The 17,917-nt window shown below is 44.4% G+C and overlaps 1 protein-coding gene across 2 annotated transcripts in view; it reads left to right on the top strand.

Annotated features, from left to right (window-relative positions):
• The window catches only part of LOC110525932 (A disintegrin and metalloproteinase with thrombospondin motifs 12), a 53,429-nt gene extending 35,941 nt beyond the window's left edge, over positions 1-17,488 (top strand). Inside the window, exons 5-25 of one of the 2 annotated variants that reach the window (XM_021606454.3) lie at positions 1,934-2,027; positions 2,142-2,225; positions 2,893-3,017; positions 3,179-3,328; positions 3,462-3,605; positions 3,950-4,094; positions 4,183-4,275; positions 4,400-4,545; positions 4,684-4,853; positions 5,142-5,275; positions 5,957-6,077; positions 8,900-9,144; positions 9,265-9,406; positions 9,737-9,863; positions 11,948-12,158; positions 12,939-14,195; positions 15,036-15,188; positions 15,722-15,898; positions 16,039-16,185; positions 16,374-16,524; positions 16,709-17,488. In XM_021606454.3, the coding sequence (XP_021462129.2) occupies positions 1,934-2,027; positions 2,142-2,225; positions 2,893-3,017; positions 3,179-3,328; positions 3,462-3,605; positions 3,950-4,094; positions 4,183-4,275; positions 4,400-4,545; positions 4,684-4,853; positions 5,142-5,275; positions 5,957-6,077; positions 8,900-9,144; positions 9,265-9,406; positions 9,737-9,863; positions 11,948-12,158; positions 12,939-14,195; positions 15,036-15,188; positions 15,722-15,898; positions 16,039-16,185; positions 16,374-16,524; positions 16,709-16,824 (4,132 nt within the window). In that variant the 3' untranslated portion in view covers positions 16,825-17,488. Of the gene's footprint in view, positions 1-1,933; positions 2,028-2,141; positions 2,226-2,892; positions 3,018-3,178; positions 3,329-3,461; positions 3,606-3,949; positions 4,095-4,182; positions 4,276-4,399; positions 4,546-4,683; positions 4,854-5,141; positions 5,289-5,956; positions 6,078-8,899; positions 9,145-9,264; positions 9,407-9,736; positions 9,864-11,947; positions 12,159-12,938; positions 14,196-15,035; positions 15,189-15,721; positions 15,899-16,038; positions 16,186-16,373; positions 16,525-16,708 lie in introns of those variants that run through there. The other variant, XM_090237921.1, reaches the window with a different exon arrangement.
• Positions 17,489-17,917: the final 429 nt, after the last annotated feature.

Raw genomic sequence — 17,917 nt, 5'->3', positions numbered from 1 at the left:
ACTTTAATAACTCTACCCATGTGTATACAGTGCCTTGCGAAAGTATTCGGCCCCCTTGAACTTTGCGACCTTTTGCCACATTTCAGGCTTCAAACATAAAGATATAAAACTGTATTTGTTTGTGAAGAATCAACAACAAGTGGGACACAATCATGAAGTGGAACGACATTTATTGGATATTTCAAACTTTTTTAACAAATCAAAAACTGAAAAATTGGGCGTGCAAAATTATTCAGCCCCCTTAAGTTAATACTTTGTAGCGCCACCTTTTGCTGCGATTACAGCTGTAAGTCGCTTGGGGTATGTCTCTATCAGTTTTGCACATCGAGAGACTGACATTTTTTCCCATTCCTCCTTGCAAAACAGCTCGAGCTCAGTGAGGTTGGATGGAGAGCATTTGTGAACAGCAGTTTTCAGTTCTTTCCACAGATTCTCGATTGGATTCAAGTCTGGACTTTGAGTTGGCCATTCTAACACCTGGATATGTTTATTTTTGAACCATTCCATTGTAGATTTTGCTTTATGTTTTGGATCATTGTCTTGTTGGAAGAAGAATCTCCGTTCCAGTTTCAGGTCTTTTGCAGACTCCATCAGGTTTTCTTCCAGAATGGTCCTGTATTTGGCTCCATTCATCTTCCCATCAATTTTAACCATCTTCCCTGTCCCTGCTGAAGAAAAGCAGGCCCAAACCATGATGCTGCCACCACCATGTTTGACAGTGGGGATGGTGTGTTCAGCTGTGTTGCTTTTACGCCAAACATAACGTTTTGCATTGTTGCCAAAAAGTTCAATTTTGGTTTCATCTGACCAGAGCACCTTCTTCCACATGTTTGGTGTGTCTCCCAGGTGGCTTGTGGCAAACTTTAAACGACACTTTTTATGGATATCTTTAAGAAATGGCTTTCTTCTTGCCACTCTTCCATAAAGGCCAGATTTGTGCAATATACGACTGATTGTTGTCCTATGGACAGAGTCTGCCACCTCAGCTGTAGATCTCTGTAGTTCATCCAGAGTGATCATGGGCCTCTTGGCTGCATCTCTGATCAGTCTTCTCCTTGTATGAGCTGAAAGTTTAGAGGGACGGCCAGGTCTTGGTAGATTTGCAGTGGTCTGATACTCCTTCCATTTCAATATTATCGCTTGCACAGTGCTCCTTGGGATGTTTAAAGCTTGGGAAATCTTTTTGTATCCAAATCCGGCTTTAAACTTCTTCACAACAGTATCTCGGACCTGCCTGGTGTGTTCCTTGTTCTTCATGATGCTCTCTGCGCTTTTAACGGACCTCTGAGACTATCACAGTGCAGGTGCATTTATACGGAGACTTGATTACACACAGGTGGATTGTATTTATCATCATTAGTCATTTAGGTCAACATTGGATCATTCAGAGATCCTCACTGAACTTCTGGAGAGAGTTTGCTGCACTGAAAGTAAAGGGGCTGAATAATTTTGCACGCCCAATTTTTCAGTTTTTGATTTGTTAAAAAAGTTTGAAATATCCAATAAATGTCGTTCCACTTCATGATTGTGTCCCACTTGTGGTTGATTCTTCACAAAAAAATACAGTTTTATATCTTTATATTTGAAGCCTGAAATGTGGCAAAAGGTCGCAAAGTTCAAGGGGGCCGAATACTTTCGCAAGGCACTGTATATTACCTCAATTACCTCGACTAACCGGTGCCTCCGCACATTGACTCTGTACCGGTACCCCCTGTATATAGCCTCGCTATTGTTATTTTACTGCTACTCTTTAATTATTTGTTACTTTTCATTTATTATATTTTTAGGTATTTTTCTTAAAACTGCATTGTTGGTTAATGGCTTGTAAGTAGGTATTTTACCGTAAGGTCTACCAGTTGTTAGATTTGATTTGATAATCGTCTGTAACTGAAATCGACCTCTCTTTCTTTGTGTTTCTCTGTCCTGTTTGAAGATGGGTAGAGACCATGGTGGTGGCAGACACTAAACTGATCGACTACCACGGCAGTGACAACGTTGAGTCTTACATCTTCACCATCATGAACATGGTGAGTAGGGAGGGTCAACCCTTTACCTGACACTCCGTCCGCACAAGACATATACACAGCAACAGTGTCATGTCATGACAGCAGTGTGTGTGTGTGTGTGTCTGTCTGTGTCAGGTGGCAGGGATATTCCATGATGCCAGTATAGGAAATGCCATCCACATCACCTTGGTCCGCCTGATCCTCCTGCAGGGCGAGGAGGTAAAATCAAGACTTCACGTAGCCTATAGGAGCACCAGAAAAATGTATTAGGCCTTTTGGAATCCCATCTTTTGAGCTAGCTATCCAGACCCTTTTCTTTCTTCCAGTGCTTTCTTAAACCGTACTGGGCAAGTTACCAGGTTTTTAGCCAGCTAGGTTTGCTAGCCAGTTAGCAAATTAGAGCCCAGCATATGATGTCTGTTGACATATAATTGACATACATTTCTAGGATTTACATAATTCATATAAGAGGAGTGCACCGGGGCGGCAGGTAGCCTTGCGGTTAAATCAAATTTATTTATATAGCCCTTCGTACATCAGCTGATATCTCAAAGTGCTGTACAGAAACCCAGCCTAAAACCCCAAACAGCAAGCAATGCAGGTGTAGAAGCACGGTTAAGAGCTTTGAGCCAGTAACCCGATAGTTCGCTGGTTCAAATCCATGAACTGACTAGAAAAAAATGATGTTTTTATGTGCCCTTAAGCAAGGCACTTAACCCTAATTGTTCTTGTAAGACTGTCTGGACAACAGTGTCTGCCGAATGACTCAAATGGAAATGCACACTAATCAAAAACAACTCAAACATCCAAGTCTTCAGCTGATGTGTTGTGTTGCCTTTTATCTGTGCCTCTATGATGATGGTGTTGTTCATGTTGTCTACTTTAGAAAGGGCTGAAGATCATCCACCATGCAGACACCTCTCTGGCCAGTTTCTGTGCCTGGCAGAAGAAACTCAACCCACTAAGTGACACACACCCTGCTCACCACGACGTGGCAGTGCTGGTCACCAGGCAAGACTGCAGCCGTACGCACATGAACACCCATACACTACACTGTACAACTGTGGATTGTGTATGACGATGCTAAGGTCCCTGTGTGTGTGTGTGTGTGTGTGTGTGTGTGTGTGTGTGTGTGTGTGTGTGTGTGTGTGTGTGTGAATTTCGACCACCAGGAAGGACATCTGTGCAGGGCTCAACGAGCCGTGTGAGACCCTTGGTCTGTCCCATCTGTCAGGGATGTGCCAGCCTCACCGTAGCTGCAACATCAACGAAGACTCAGGACTACCTGTAGCCTTCACCGTTGCACACGAGCTGGGACACAGGTTTGTGGCTGTGTGTGTGTTTATTACCCATTTCTACTTCGATCTCAGTCAAGACTGTCTAAGAATTCTTATCTAAGCCTATTGCTTCGATAGGTCAAATTCAAAAGGACCATCTCGTCTTTGTTTTCCTCAGCTTTGGGATCCACCATGATGGTCAGGGGAATGACTGTGAGCTGGACGGCAGACACCCCTTCATCATGTCCAGACAGCTAATGTACGACACCTCCCCACTTACCTGGTCCTCCTGCTCCAAAGACTACATCACACGCTTCCTAGAGTGAGTCTCTGTCTCTCTCTCTCTGTCTGCTGTCTGTCTGTCTCTCTCTCTCCCTGTCTCCCTGTCTGTCTCTCTCCCTGTCTGTCTGTCTGTCTGTCTGTCTGTCTGTCTGTCTGTCTGTCTGTCTGTCTGTCTCTTTCTCTCCCTGTCTGCTGTCTGTCTGTCTGTCTCTCTCCCTGTCTGCTGTCTGTCTGTCTCTCTCCCTGTCTGCTGTCTGTCTGTCTGTCTGTCTCTTTCTCTCTCTATCTTTCTCTCTTCCTCTCTCTCCCCTTTGTCTCACCCTCTCACCTCTGTGTAGTTTTTTTATGCTAACGTGGATGAGGTGATTCTCTCTGATTCCCTAGTCGTGGTTGGGGCTTCTGTCTGGACGACCGTCCCTCAAAGAAGGATCTGACCACCCCACTGGCCCGTCTGGGGGTCCGCTACACTACACAGCACCAGTGTCAACTACAGTACGGCCCCAATGCCACCTACTGCCACGAAATCGACGTGAGTTACACACACACACACATACACACCACCACCACTTTCTAGTCTGGATGGGAACTTACTTAGCCTGGGTTTGTCTTCCTTCTAGAATGTGTGCCAGATCCTGTGGTGTTCAGTGAATGGGTCCTGCCGATCTAAACTGGACTCCCCCATAGATGGCACTAGCTGTGGCCCTGAGAAGGTAGGTTGAGACTGTGTATCTGTGTGTTTGTACGTGTGTGTGTTGTGGGGCACTGTTTCACTGGCAAGTTTGCGATGGTGTTTAGAATGTCCTCTCTTATGTGTGTATGTGTTCTCTCTGTCAGTGGTGTATCTCAGGGGAGTGTGTTATCATAGGGAAGCTACCGGAGACAGTGAATGGGAACTGGGGACAGTGGAGTAGCTGGTCTCACTGTTCCAGGACCTGTGGGGCCGGGGTGCAGTCTGCTCACAGGGAGTGTAACCACCCCAAGTAAGAACTGATCCCACATCTGTCTCTCGTTTCCTATCCTCGCTTATTCTCTCCTCCATCTCCTCTTCCCTCTTCTCCTTTTTCCACCTCCCCTCTTTCCATATTTGATTCAAATCTGTGGTCCTTTGTTTCCCTCAGACCAGAGTTTGGTGGGAAATACTGTACAGGCGAGAGGAGGCGTTACCATATCTGTAACACCAAACCATGCCAAAAGGCCAAACCCACCTTCAGAGAAATGCTGTGTAGTGAATTTGACACAGTGCCCTACCAGAACGAACTCTACGAGTGGGTCCCTGTGGCCAGCCTATGTAAGAGCTAAAATCATCACACACACATACCACAGTAAACACACCGAGACACACACATATATATATATATATATATATATATATATATATATATATATATATATATATATACACAGGCCTCATCATTCCAAGAGTTGTGGTTATATGTATCTAGCAGCAGGGGGCAGCATATACATGCATTTCCAATACTATTCCAAAACTGAAAAGGGAATTAAACTTTTCAATACTTTGACTGATCCAACCCCCCCTCCCTGGTTCCATCTCTTATCTCTTCCGTGCCTTGCCCAGCGAGTCCGTGTGAGCTGCATTGTCGTCCTGTGGATGAGCATTTCTCTGAGAAGATGCTGGATGCTGTGACAGATGGAACTCCCTGCTTCATGAACAACAACTCCAGAAGCCTCTGTGTCAACGGAGTGTGCAAGGTAGTGTGGCTGGGTAAGAGAGAGAGACAGAGGGAAGGGGGGAAAGGGGAGGGTGGAAGAAAGTAGGTATTATGCTGCGTTCATAACCATGTGGGAATGTGGTAATTACCAGTTGTGAAGTCGTAAATCCAAGTTGGATGCATTCACGTTCTTTGAACTCGTTGAGAAATGCCGATTGGCTAATGGCAAACACGCCTCTTCAACCATAAACTAGAAGTACAGCTATCATGCTTGTAAACAAATGATAGTGTTTAAAACCATATTAATACTATGCTTTTTATAAATAATGTTTTGTTGTTGCATTTAACTGCTGAGGTCATTTCCTTAGTAGGTGACGTCAGAGGAGAAGTCGGCGCTCAGGGATGATAGATGAGTTTTCCACTAGTATTTACGATTTGGAGGGATTTTTTTCCCCAGTCGTATGCTCATATTTACCAATTTACGAGATGTTATGACCGCAGCATAAGTCCTGTCTCTGCAAGTAGAGAGCATTTGGGCCTGAGATAGATTTAAGATAGGGTCTATACCTGTTGGAGTTGAGAGGTAATCTGTTCGTTTTTTTCCTTCCGCCTGTGTATCTCTGTGTGTACCTGATCTGATGACCTTGAATCTTTACCTTATCCGTGTCTGTGTGTCTGTGTGTGTGCGCACGCATGCATCATTCTTGACCTGTGTGTGTAGGAGGTGGGCTGTGACTATGGTATAGACTCTAACGCTGTAGAGGATCGTTGTGGAGTGTGTCTGGGCGATGGATCCTCCTGTGAGACTGTCCAGATGACCTTTGATGGGGGGGATAGCTTCGGTGAGTCTCCTATCTCCTTCCTAAATATCTCCCTGAGGTCTCATCTCTCCTCTCATACCCCCAAAACATCTCCCACAACGTCTTCACGCACTGGTCACAGGATTGTCATTGTGTTGTTGCCATGTGGTTGTCATGGCAGCGCTCTGTATGGGAGTATACAGCTGTTCTGCTGTTTTTGGCAGCTACCCTCGGGGGGGGGGGGGGGGGGGGGGGGGGGTGTACAGTTATTTGTCTTGCTGTCTTTGGCATATTTGACTGTCTGACTCCAGTACAACTGCATTTTTGAGAGAATGACTCACTAGTGACCTCCGTGACCTCACAGCCAGAGAGAAAGATAGATTGATAGGTGTTCTCTTCAGAGCAGGACATTATTGTAGCTTACTATACTGTCCTACCAAGCAAAAAGGCAGTAACTGCTCTTATTAGGTCGAAAAATGAGTTGTTGTCATTTCCGCTACATAAAATACATGCTTAATCATGTGGACTAGTATCCTGTCTCTATTGTATTGTGTTTTGGAGAAAATGGGGGTCATATTAGCAGTAACTGCAAGAAGTTACTGTGAAACCAAGGTAAATGGAGCATTTACTGCCTTTTACCTTGGTATCATATCATTCTATTTTGAAAGTGATACAATTGAACCTGTATGACACTAACTAGCTAGCGAACATAGACTAACAATGCTACCTGCTCCCATGAGAGGAGATCCGCAATTGATACCAATTTCAATCTATTGGCCCCATAATGAATTATATTCCGAGATTTAATCTGATGGTTTCTTTGAATCAGTACCACACACACACCATTTCTAGCCAGCGACTGCCACCTAGCTAGAACTGGCACGGCCCGACAAAAATGTCAAAAACCTACCTAGCTAGCATTAGCACAAATCAATAGATTTGTGCTACCTGCTCCCATATGAGGCTATTAGCAGTTTATACTATCTTCAATCTATTATCCTTATAATTAATATAATCCCTATCATTTTATTACGACATTCGGGGTTATTTGAATGAGTAACGTTACACCACACACGCGATCTCACGTCAGTGGGACGTGCACCCCATACTTTCAGTTACTGAGTTGTCAAAAGCCACTCACATCTACTCACATGTCCAGGGTTTCTGGACTTCTTTTAGATTCCAGTACTGAGTGATTGTCTCGGTCAGGAAAGTTCAAATCCAAAATTGTGTCCATCAGCTTTGTTGGTGGTGTATGTAATTAGTACAAGCTTTGGCATGCCAAATTTGCGCTCAATGTGTCCACTTCAGTGCCATCATTACATGAATGTGGGAAAATAACTGTTTTGCCAAAATGACTTCCACCAATCCCTGTGGCCTTGATGATTATAGTATCTATGCGGATCAAAGTTGCCATGTGAGGGTGCATTAGAATTGTACAACCGTGTCAATATTAGGTTTTATTCCTGTCAATGTCCATCCATGCAATTTGTTTTGATTTGTAAATAAAGATGCAAATTGAATAGCCTTTTTGGGAGCAGGTATGAAATGAATAGATTAACTTAATTTATGACAGTGAAGATTATGATCATAATGTTTGCAAAAGATAAAATCAACATTGATTCTATCCCATATTATAGAATAAAATAACTGAAAAGGATTATGATCATATGTTATCACCAAATGTCAGTATTAATTATTATCATCCATGACAGAATAGAATCATTCCCTGATTATTTGCTCTATTTATTTTAGTTGATTGTGAGGGCCACATTCCAACAAAGATTCCTGATCTGCCCCCTTCACCTGAAGTCACCGTTTTTATTTATAATAAATCTCCAAGCAGCTGTTCCTCACATGTCACATTCAGATGTTATTCAAGCCTTGAATATATGGCGACAACTCCACTCAGCACTTTGGAGGGCCCAGTCCCCAATTGACCCCTTAGACCCGGGTTGGGTTGTGGGCCCCCCAGATAGCATATAGAATTGTGTATAATTGCATGAAATTAGCTTTAAAACCACAAACTGTTCTCTCAGCCTCATGGTAAAATGTGAACAATAGCGTTAGATGAGCTATAAAACAGCACATTTTTCTCTCTGCCCATGGCAAAAAGTGTAGAACTGCAGGACATAAGCTTTCAAACTGCAGGTAGTAGGCAGATCCATTCCAGTGCTGGCCGCATGATCCCTTCATATCTGGTAGGACAAGTCATCCAGGGCTGGGAGAAGGGAGTGAGCTTTATGTTTGGAATGCAGACCCAGATCTCAACCTTTACCTCCCAGACACCCACTGTGTGTGTGTGTGTGTGTGTGTCTTCTGTGGCCTTTTACGGACACCCTCCGGCTCAGATGTATGAAACTTCAAAGGGCAGAGCTGAGATCCAAAGTAATGCTTACCCCCCCCCCCTCCTTTACCCTCACAAACAGACACACACCAACACCTCCCCCACACATCTACACACTATTAAAAACCAGAGACCCTAACAGAGCAGTGCCCTCCCACACACACTGTTACAGACGAGAGACAGGGTTACCCCACCCCGCCACCCAAGGCACACACACACACGCCACTCTCCCACCCTCTATTAAAGATCACAGAGAGTCTGGAAGTCTGGATGTTGGTGTAACCATATAGCTGGCTGCCATGGTGGCCTCTCTGTAAGCTCTGGCCTCTCCCACGTTGCGACCTGCAACCATGATTAATTCTGTGTTTAACAGTGTATTTGTCATGCCTCTGCTTGCATTTCATTTCTTTAGCTTTGATACCATTGTAGGTTTAGGGTCCCACAGGGTTTTCAGGCTTTTGTTCCAGCCCAGCACTAACACAACTGATTCGCCTTCTTCTCCTTCCTCCTGTCACAGGCTACGTGGACGTGGGAGTGATCCCAGAGGGGGCACGTGACATTGTGGTCCAGGAAATGGAGGAGGCGGGGAACTTTCTGGCTCTGCGGGGTCAGGGGTCAGAGGAGTATTTCCTGAATGGCGAGTACATCATCCAATGGAATGGAGAGTACAAGGCAGGCGGAACTACCTTCTACTACGAACGCAGCGGAAACATGGAGAACCTTACCTCCCCTGGACCCACCAAACAACCAGTCATGATCCAGGTATACACACCATAAACACTATACACATGAAAAAATCCAGCTAGATATTGACCAGCTAGATCAGGATTCAGATATGATACACACAGCCTAACCGTTTAGTGTTTGTTTCCTGTTGTCCAGTTGCTGTACCAGGAAAAGAATCCAGGTATAAAGTATGAGTACACCATCAAGAGGAACCGCCAGACAGGAAATGAGGTCATCAAGTCGGAGTACAGGTGGAGGCATGGGGCCTGGACAGACTGCAGCACCACCTGTGGGCTAGGTGAGGGGTTGTCTTTTAAACAACTTATGATATGCTTTTTATTTCTAGTCCCTGTGTTAACTTGTCATATGTTGAGAGTTGTGGATGTTGGAATCTGGTGGTCTGGCATTATTGAGTGTCAGAGCATACAGTGTGATTATTCAGACAGAAACCTTTTGCTATATGCTAAGTGGGATGCTTGTGACGCACCAACCCCATTGAAGTTTACATTTAACAGGTTAGGGTTAGGTAAGAGTAGGGATTAAGGTCAGGGTTTAAGGTAGGGTCATCCCACGGATCCCACTTAGCATCTACCGAAACCTTTCCCTGCCTGTGTTCTGTGACGTCCAGGTGAGCAGCAGCAGCCTGTCAGGTGTTTTGAGTTGGAGGTGGGCGTGGTCGATGAGGCTTTTTGTGACCAAGAGAGCCGCCCGGAGGACCGACACCGCAAGTGCAAGAACATGGACTGCCCCGCCAGGTTCCTTAGTTTCCCGATTACGATGACGAATACTCTATAACACCTGTCTTATTTCTACTATAGTACTATGTTATTAACACTGTTACTCAGTTACATTGTTAATAACTATGGATAATCTCTCATGGGAAAAAGTAATGTACAACAATCCTTTATGTAGAATATTAAATAACGGTTACTTCTCTGAGAACTTTGAATTGTCAAGAGGCATTAAAAAAGGTTGCCCTCTGTCACCATACCTATTTATTATGAACTGTTAGCTTTAAAAATCGAATGATAACATTAAGGCGCTAAAAATGTATGGATTAGAGACAAAAGTATCAATGTACGCCGATGATTCAAGTGATTCTCTTGAGTCCTCAGTCTTCAACCTTGAAGGGCCTCATTGAGGACCTGGATAATTTCTCCAGTTTTTCTGGACTCAAACCCAACTATGATAAGTGTACTTACTATATTATGGGTTTTAAAAGATATAAACTTTTAAATTGCCATGTGGCCTCCCGATGAAATGGGTGGATAGTAAAGTCTATGTACTTGGTGTACATATCCAGGAAAAGTTGAGCGATCTAGCAACTAGCGAACTTAGCAAAATAGATAGAATTTTGAAACCGTGGAGAGGGAAACACCTATCCACATCTGGGAAGATTACACTGAGTTAAAACTATTAAATATTAAGGCATTAAACCTCTCTCTTAAAGTCTCCATTGTATCTAAATCCAAACTGGGTTTCAAGCAAGCTACTAAGAGAGGCCCATCCTATGTTTAAAAAAATATATATATATATTGGACAAAAATGTACAAGAAGGGTATAATATTTATGAAGAACATTTTAAACAAGGACGGTAAAATGATGTCATACAAGCAACTAACAACAGTGTATAGATGTGTATGCTCCATACATTATAATCAACTCATCTACATAGCTTGCCCTTTGGGTTTTAGGCTGAGTTTCTGTATAAACACTGTGACATCTGCTGATGTAAAAAGGGCTTTATAAATACATTTGATTGATTGGTAGCTGCTCTGCCACAAAATTGGAAGAGACCGTTACTTAAAGAAGGAATTAAATAATTTGTCTCACTGACACCCATAAAAAAATCATAAATGGCTAAAAATGATTAGCATAAATCACTTAAAGTCAAAAGGTTTAACAGCAATGCTGTATAACATTCAAGTTAGTTGGGAACAGGTCTTTGATGTTCTCATACCTTGGCAACAGGTCTATGAAGATGACATATAAATCGACAATTGACACAATTCCATTTGTTTTAATTTACGCTATTATATAAAATACTTGCTACAAAAATAATGTTCAATATATGGGGCATTGAACAGTCAGCCTTGTGCAGACTCTGCAGAGTCAGGTCCAGGCATGGTTGTTATGTCATAATATCAGGGTTCAGATCAACATTGTTACGGGATCCGAAAAACCACGATCCGTCAATGGGAAATGTCATTATACTCTTGGGTAAAGTATTTATTTTTAGGGCAATATTAGTAGAAATGCTACAAATAGGGAGGTTCAGTACCCTAATAAGACGACATAGTAAAATGGAGGAATGTATTAAAAATGAAATAACAAAATGACATTATACTGGGAAAGATGGGTTCGTCTGTGGACATCGGGAGGGTTGGAGTTAAAATCAGAATGAATGGTGGATTGGTCGCTGTGGGTGAAAATCCAGTACTTGAAGAAATAAGAAATTAGGAATATATGTATAATTATTTAACTACAGGTACGCGAAAATAGCTGTAAGTAGCAGTAGAAGTATTGTTGTCCGTTAGTTTACTCCAATCAGGGTAGGGGTGGTAGGGTTGGAGGGGAGTATAAATAAAACATTTAAATAAAAAATGAAGAAATTATGCAAACAATTAAACTGACGGAACCCACAATCTATCTGCAATATTAATGCTGATCTCAAATAAATACAGTTAAAAAGCGCTGTAACTCAACAGGTGTTATTAGTGTCTGTTATGACTGTTGGCCCTGTTGTTTTTGACACCTATTCATTTCCGAAGCAAATCAGACCAACACAAATTTGTTCAGGGCCCTTATCTCACACTCTCTCCCCTCTCCCCCTGTGTAGGTGGTGGGTGGGGGGCTGGCAGCTATGCTCTGCCACCTGTGGTTCGGGAGGGGTGAGGAAGCGCACAGTGCTGTGTGTGCGCACGGTGGCCGGGGAGGAGAGGGTGCTCCACCCTGGGGACTGTAAACAGCTGCTCAAACCCAAACCTGTAGTTCCCTGCAACAGAGACCAGCTCTGTGGACCCGACTGGGCCGCGGGCAACTGGAGCATGGTACTATTCTCTTCTTCTCCTTTCTCTACCATTCTCTGCCACTCTCTCTATCTCTCCTTGTTCTGTTAATAACCTAATTAATCTCTCACTCGTTGTTCTGTTAATAACCTATTTAATCTCTCTCTCTCCTTGTTCTGTTAATAACCTATTTAATCTCTCTCTCCCTGTTCTGTTAATAACCTATTTAATCTCTCTCTCCTTGTTCTGTTAATAACGTATTTAATCTCTCTCTCCCTGTTCTGTTAATAACCTATTTAATCTATCTCTCCTTGTTCTGTTAATAACCTATTTAATCTCTCTCTCCCTCCTTGTTCTGTTAATAACCTATTTAATCTCTCTCCTTGTTCTGTTAATGACCTATTTAATCTCTCTATCCTTGTTCTGTTAATAACCTATTTAATCTCTCTCCTTGTTCTGTTAATAACCTATTTAATCTCTCTCTCCTTGTTCTGTTAATAACCTATTTAATCTCTCTCTCTCCTTGTTCTGTTAATAACCTATTTAATCTCTCTCTCCTTGTTCTGTTAATAACCTATTTAATCTCTCTCTCTCTCCTTGTTCTGTTAATAACCTATTTAGTCTGTCTCTCCTTGTTGTGTTAATAACCTATTTAATTTCTCTCTCTCTCCTTGTTTTGTTAATAACCTATTTAGTCTCTCTCTCTCCTTTTTGTGTTAATAACCTATTTAGTCTCTCTCTCTCCTTGTTGTGTTAATAACCTATTTAGTCTTTCTCTCTCTCCTTGTTGTGTTAATAACCTAAATAATCTCTCTCTCTCAGTGCCCAGTGACATGTGGTGGTAGTGTGCGCACCCGGACGGTCACCTGCCTGGCCGCACCCCCAAAAAAGTGTGACATCAAAACCATGCCTCGCTCCAAGTCGCTGTGTGCCCTGCAGAGCTGCCCAAGCGCAGGCCTCCGACGGCGCCCGGGACCACCCCCTAAATACCGACGTTTCTACCTGCCCAAGAGACACCCAACCAGGCAGCCAGTTACACACACCTGGGGCCCCAAAAGCACCAGCAACGCTACACCCGGGACCAGCACTGTTACAGTGACTGAGAGAACTGCAACCCCCATCACCACCTCTACCACCAAGCCCCTCCCACGGTCCTCCACAGCCACTGATATCATTGACGTCGATGACCATGTGGTGAAGAATGGGCATGTGGAGGACAAGGACGGGGCATTTATTACGACCAGTCCTACTGACACGGAGAACAGGGAGAGGGACATGAGAGAGAAAGAAGAGGAGGATGAGAAAAAGGAGGAGGGGAGTGCAGCTGATTTGGTGTTTCCAGACGTGGGGGTTACGTACACCCCGGGGTATGACTATGTAGTGGAGGATGTGACTGCAGAAGAGGAGGGGCTTACAGATCTGGACATTTTTACCACGGAATCCTCTCTCAGGACCCCCATCCAATCACCGCCCACCGTGACCACCGCCAGGTTACACCCTACATCCACACCACACATACCACACACAAGTGTCCCAACATCACGTACAACCCAACACACAACCAGAGTACCCCTCACTACCTCCCCCTCAACGCCACAAACCAGCACTGCACACTGGGCTATGAACACCAGCCACTACACACTCACTCCCCCCAACACCACCCCTTCTATCAAACCTTTCACCAAACAGACAACCAGGGTGCCCCACACCACCCCTATACCCCGGGCACACACAGCGGAGATGAGGAGTACACTTATAGCACCTTACGACACTACACAAGGACTGTATCCCAATACAGAAGGCATTTTCCACACTAGCGATGCCCTGTACTTCAGCAGCCCAACCCCAGAGTCCCCCGGCCCCACTGTGAGGATCATTAAATGGAAGAAGCCCATTAAGACCCCCAAGAGTGGCAGCGCTGAGCCCCGTTCTAAAAAGCCAGGCCCACATTCAAAGGGCAAAGGTCAGGAGCAGAGACCAGGAAGTCCCGTAGTGACCTTCGCCAGTGATTATGGCTACCTGAACGCCCAAGAGCCAATCAGCATGGAGGTGTTCTGGTTGGTGGGTAATTGGAGCGAGGTGAGTACAGACGAAAATAACCCTCTGTGTTTATGAGCTTGTTGATGACCCTATAGGCCAGGGTTGGACAACTTTGATGGGGATGGGGGTCACAAAAAAAATCTGAACTCGTCATGAGGGGCCGCAGTTGCTGGTGGATCTGCGTACCCACGCCCATACCATAGTTAATTTTGTGCAAATCTACACATTTTGCCCTGGGCTGTAGAGAAAATGTTTGCAGTTTTAAAGCAAGTTTGCTGCAATTCTACACATTTTTACATGGGGCGGAAAGAAGATTTTGCAATTGTATAACAAATTTCATGCAATTCTAAACATTTTGCTATAGGTTGCCATTTTAAATATGATATCTGAGTGAAACTGGCTAATAAAATCAACGGGGGCCCCCCGGCCGGTAATTCGACCATGATAACAAGTTTAGATAGCTGTCCACTAAACTAACTTAGCAATCTAAAAAATATTTAGTTGACATGGGCTAATTGACTGACTGCCAGTGACCGGCAATAATAAGAGAAAAAATGCTGACAAGTTTCTAAATGGCACCTTAAGTATTCTACTATTCTAACTCACAACAGTAAGTTGAGACACCGACTGAGTTGCTACATTTGTTTTATTTGTATAATTGATTTATTTCTGGGGGTGTGGGAATTGACCCGAAGGCCTTCAAAGGGTGGGGTGGACCGCCAGTTGCCCATCCCTGCTATAATCATACAATGCATTTTGGTTATTAGAATCACTGATGTAACAATCAACACCCTTGTAGTGAATAATCCCAAGGCAGAAATGTTTCTATGCCGTACTACATACTTTCCGTCTTCCTCTCTCACCTGTTGTCTGGGCCAGTGCTCAACGTCGTGTGGCCTGGGGGCAGTGTGGAGGCCAGTGATGTGTAGCTCCCAGCAGGAATCGGACTGTGCCAACCTGAAGAGACCAGAACCAGCTCGCACCTGCCACCTGCGCCCCTGTGCCACCTGGCTGAGTGGCGACTGGAGCAAGGTCAGTAGCCTGGATACACTGTACCTGGCTGTCTCTGCTTTTCTATAGCTCATCTAATAATAATATGCCATTTAGCAGACGCTTTTATCCAAAGCGGCTTAGTCATGTGTGCATACATTTTACATATGGCTGGTCCCGGGCAGTTTTACCCACAATCCTGTGGGTAACTTTTCTACAAGTTTCTACAACTTGCCTTGTGAAACTACGCAAGCACAGCAACACGTCAGCTACAGCAGAAGCAAGTGTATTAGTGACATTATTGAATAGCCATATGAAATGTGTATTAGTGACATTATTGAATAGCCATATGAAATGTGTATTAGTGACATTATTGAATAGCCATATGAAATGCGATGTCCTTTACATGCCGAGGCGAGGACCACTCTAAAATAAAAACCTACAAATCACATAATAAGAAGAACAGATAAGGTATTATACTGACTCTCTCCCTCTCTTTCTCTCTCTCCCTCTCTTTCTCTCTCTCCCTCTCTCTCTCTCTCTCTCTCTCTCTCTCTCCCTCTCTCTCTCTCTAGTGTCCGAAGGGGTGTGAGGTGGCGGGGATGAGGCAGCGTGAGGTGCAGTGTGTGGACGAGCAGAAGGGGCGTCCACTGAGACCGTTCCACTGCCAAGTCCTGTCCTCCAGGCCGCCCAGCACACTGTCCTGTCGTCTCCAACCCTGCCAGCCCTGGAGAACCTCCCCCTGGGGACAGGTACATATACACACACACAGACACAGACACACATATATTGACACATGCTGACTGGCTTTGGTCCATATGCTATTTTCTAGTATTAATGAGGGTAAATGAGTTTGAATATGATTGTAGATATGAACTCCTTTCATCGCCAGTGCTCACGTAGCTGTAGTGGTGGATTGAGGGAGCGGCTGGTATACTGCCCTGAGCCGCAGCGCTGTACCGCCACCCAGAGGCCAAACGACACAGAGACCTGCAACCTGCAGCCCTGCAGCTACTGGGACCCACAGGACTGGGAGGAGGTAAAGGTTCCCGGGGAACATATTTACTTACAGTTCATGACTTGCAGCATATTTATTTCCCTACAGTATGTGCAGACTCTGTGACTGTTGCATGTTCAGAGTGTGCGTTGCATGGTGCGGATTTGTCAGTGGGGACTAGTGTGCCTGTGTGTGTTAGTAATGTCGGTGGTCTTCTGTGTGTGTGTCAGTGCTCTGTGAGTTGTGGTGAGGGGTTGCAGCATCGTGTGGTGCGGTGTGTTGTTGAGGACTCCGACTCTGTGGAGGACAGTCTGTGTGAGCCGAGCAGCAGGCCTGACACACTCAGGAAATGCCACATGCAGGAGTGTCAGACTAACACCGGTAAGACAAACACCCATCCCTCCCTGTTGGCTATTTAGAAAGGATGTTTCACCATAAGATAAAGAAATAGTTCCTACTGAAGCGATATTTGTTTGAGATGTATGCTGTTGATCGACGTACTGTATATTGCAGTTGAACTAAGACAGTGGTCTGTCCTGTCCTCTCCTGCGTTGTGATTGTGTAGGTCCGCTGTGTAGGAAGAACAGCATGTCGCCTCGGTTCTGTGACAAGCTGAAGCTGCTGGGCCGATGCTCCCTCAGGTCCATCCAGAAACAGTGCTGTATCACCTGTAGAGGGTAACTCTGACACGCACTACCTGCCTCATGGACCTCAAACGCATACATACAGGGCATCCACACTGCGATCCTATTGGTGGATCTCATCTCTAGTGCAATCAGCTGGCAACAGCCTTTTCTTCTTCCTCATCATCATCATAACATGCGCAGACCGTTACCTATATGGGGTGGGAATTCGAGAAGCTAAAGTACTGTATATTGCTGCTGTATGCAGTTGGTCTGAGCCTTGCACCTTCCCAGCTCATACTGTGTAACCCAGGGTATCGGGCCTCCAACAGCCTCGAAAGACTTAGTTATGTGAACTTCTCACCCATGTCCCACCTGCTTTCCAATACGGTTGAATGTCAAGTCAGAATGTCAAGCTGTGTAAAAGCCTGTTTGGCGTGCATTTTGTTTTCTATTCCAAGTTCCCCCACTAATACAGAAGTGATGGTGACAGCCAGTAACACCCCCTTTCAGCTGGTATTTGCCTGGTATTTACACATAAATTATGTGGTGACAATGGGTCTTTTCTGGCGCTTACTTTAATGGTGCTGGATTTAATGAATCCCCCAGAACATGAATTATTAATGATAAGGTAACTATTATGTAATGAACATTTTACTATGACACTTCTAAGAAAATACTTGGTAAATAGTAGACTGTACAATAAAGATTCATGTTTTTAATTGTAGTGTTTTTTGTTGTTTTGTTATTGTGTTTTTATTGCTCTTGTTCTCAGAGCTCTCGGGGGTACTGTGGCTCTGGACAGTTGTTTCCCTTAAGCACAGATCTGGAATCAGCTTACGCACCTCAAATCCTAACTTTAACATTAAGGGGAAATCATACACCTGACCAGGGGTAACTTCCTCCTACTCTGGTGCTGTGTGTCTATTCTGTGGTGCTCCTCCCCTTTATTAGGCGGGCCAATGAGAACGAGGCGTTGCAGGTCATCCCTCTCAGGCCTCAGTTAAGATGGCCACTGTGTTGATATGATAGTGTACAGATGCTATCGTCTTCATAAAAAGCCTTCAGCAATAAATGCAATGATGAAAGAAGCATGCGGGCGTGACTCATTTTTGCTTTGAATGTCCAACGAGATTATATCATCACTTTGC

This window comes from Oncorhynchus mykiss, chromosome 6, assembly GCF_057628025.1.
Source record: "Oncorhynchus mykiss isolate SJ-2025 chromosome 6, ASM5762802v1, whole genome shotgun sequence".
NCBI lineage: Eukaryota > Metazoa > Chordata > Actinopteri > Salmoniformes > Salmonidae > Oncorhynchus > Oncorhynchus mykiss.
This window is presented reverse-complemented; position numbering and strand designations above follow the sequence as displayed.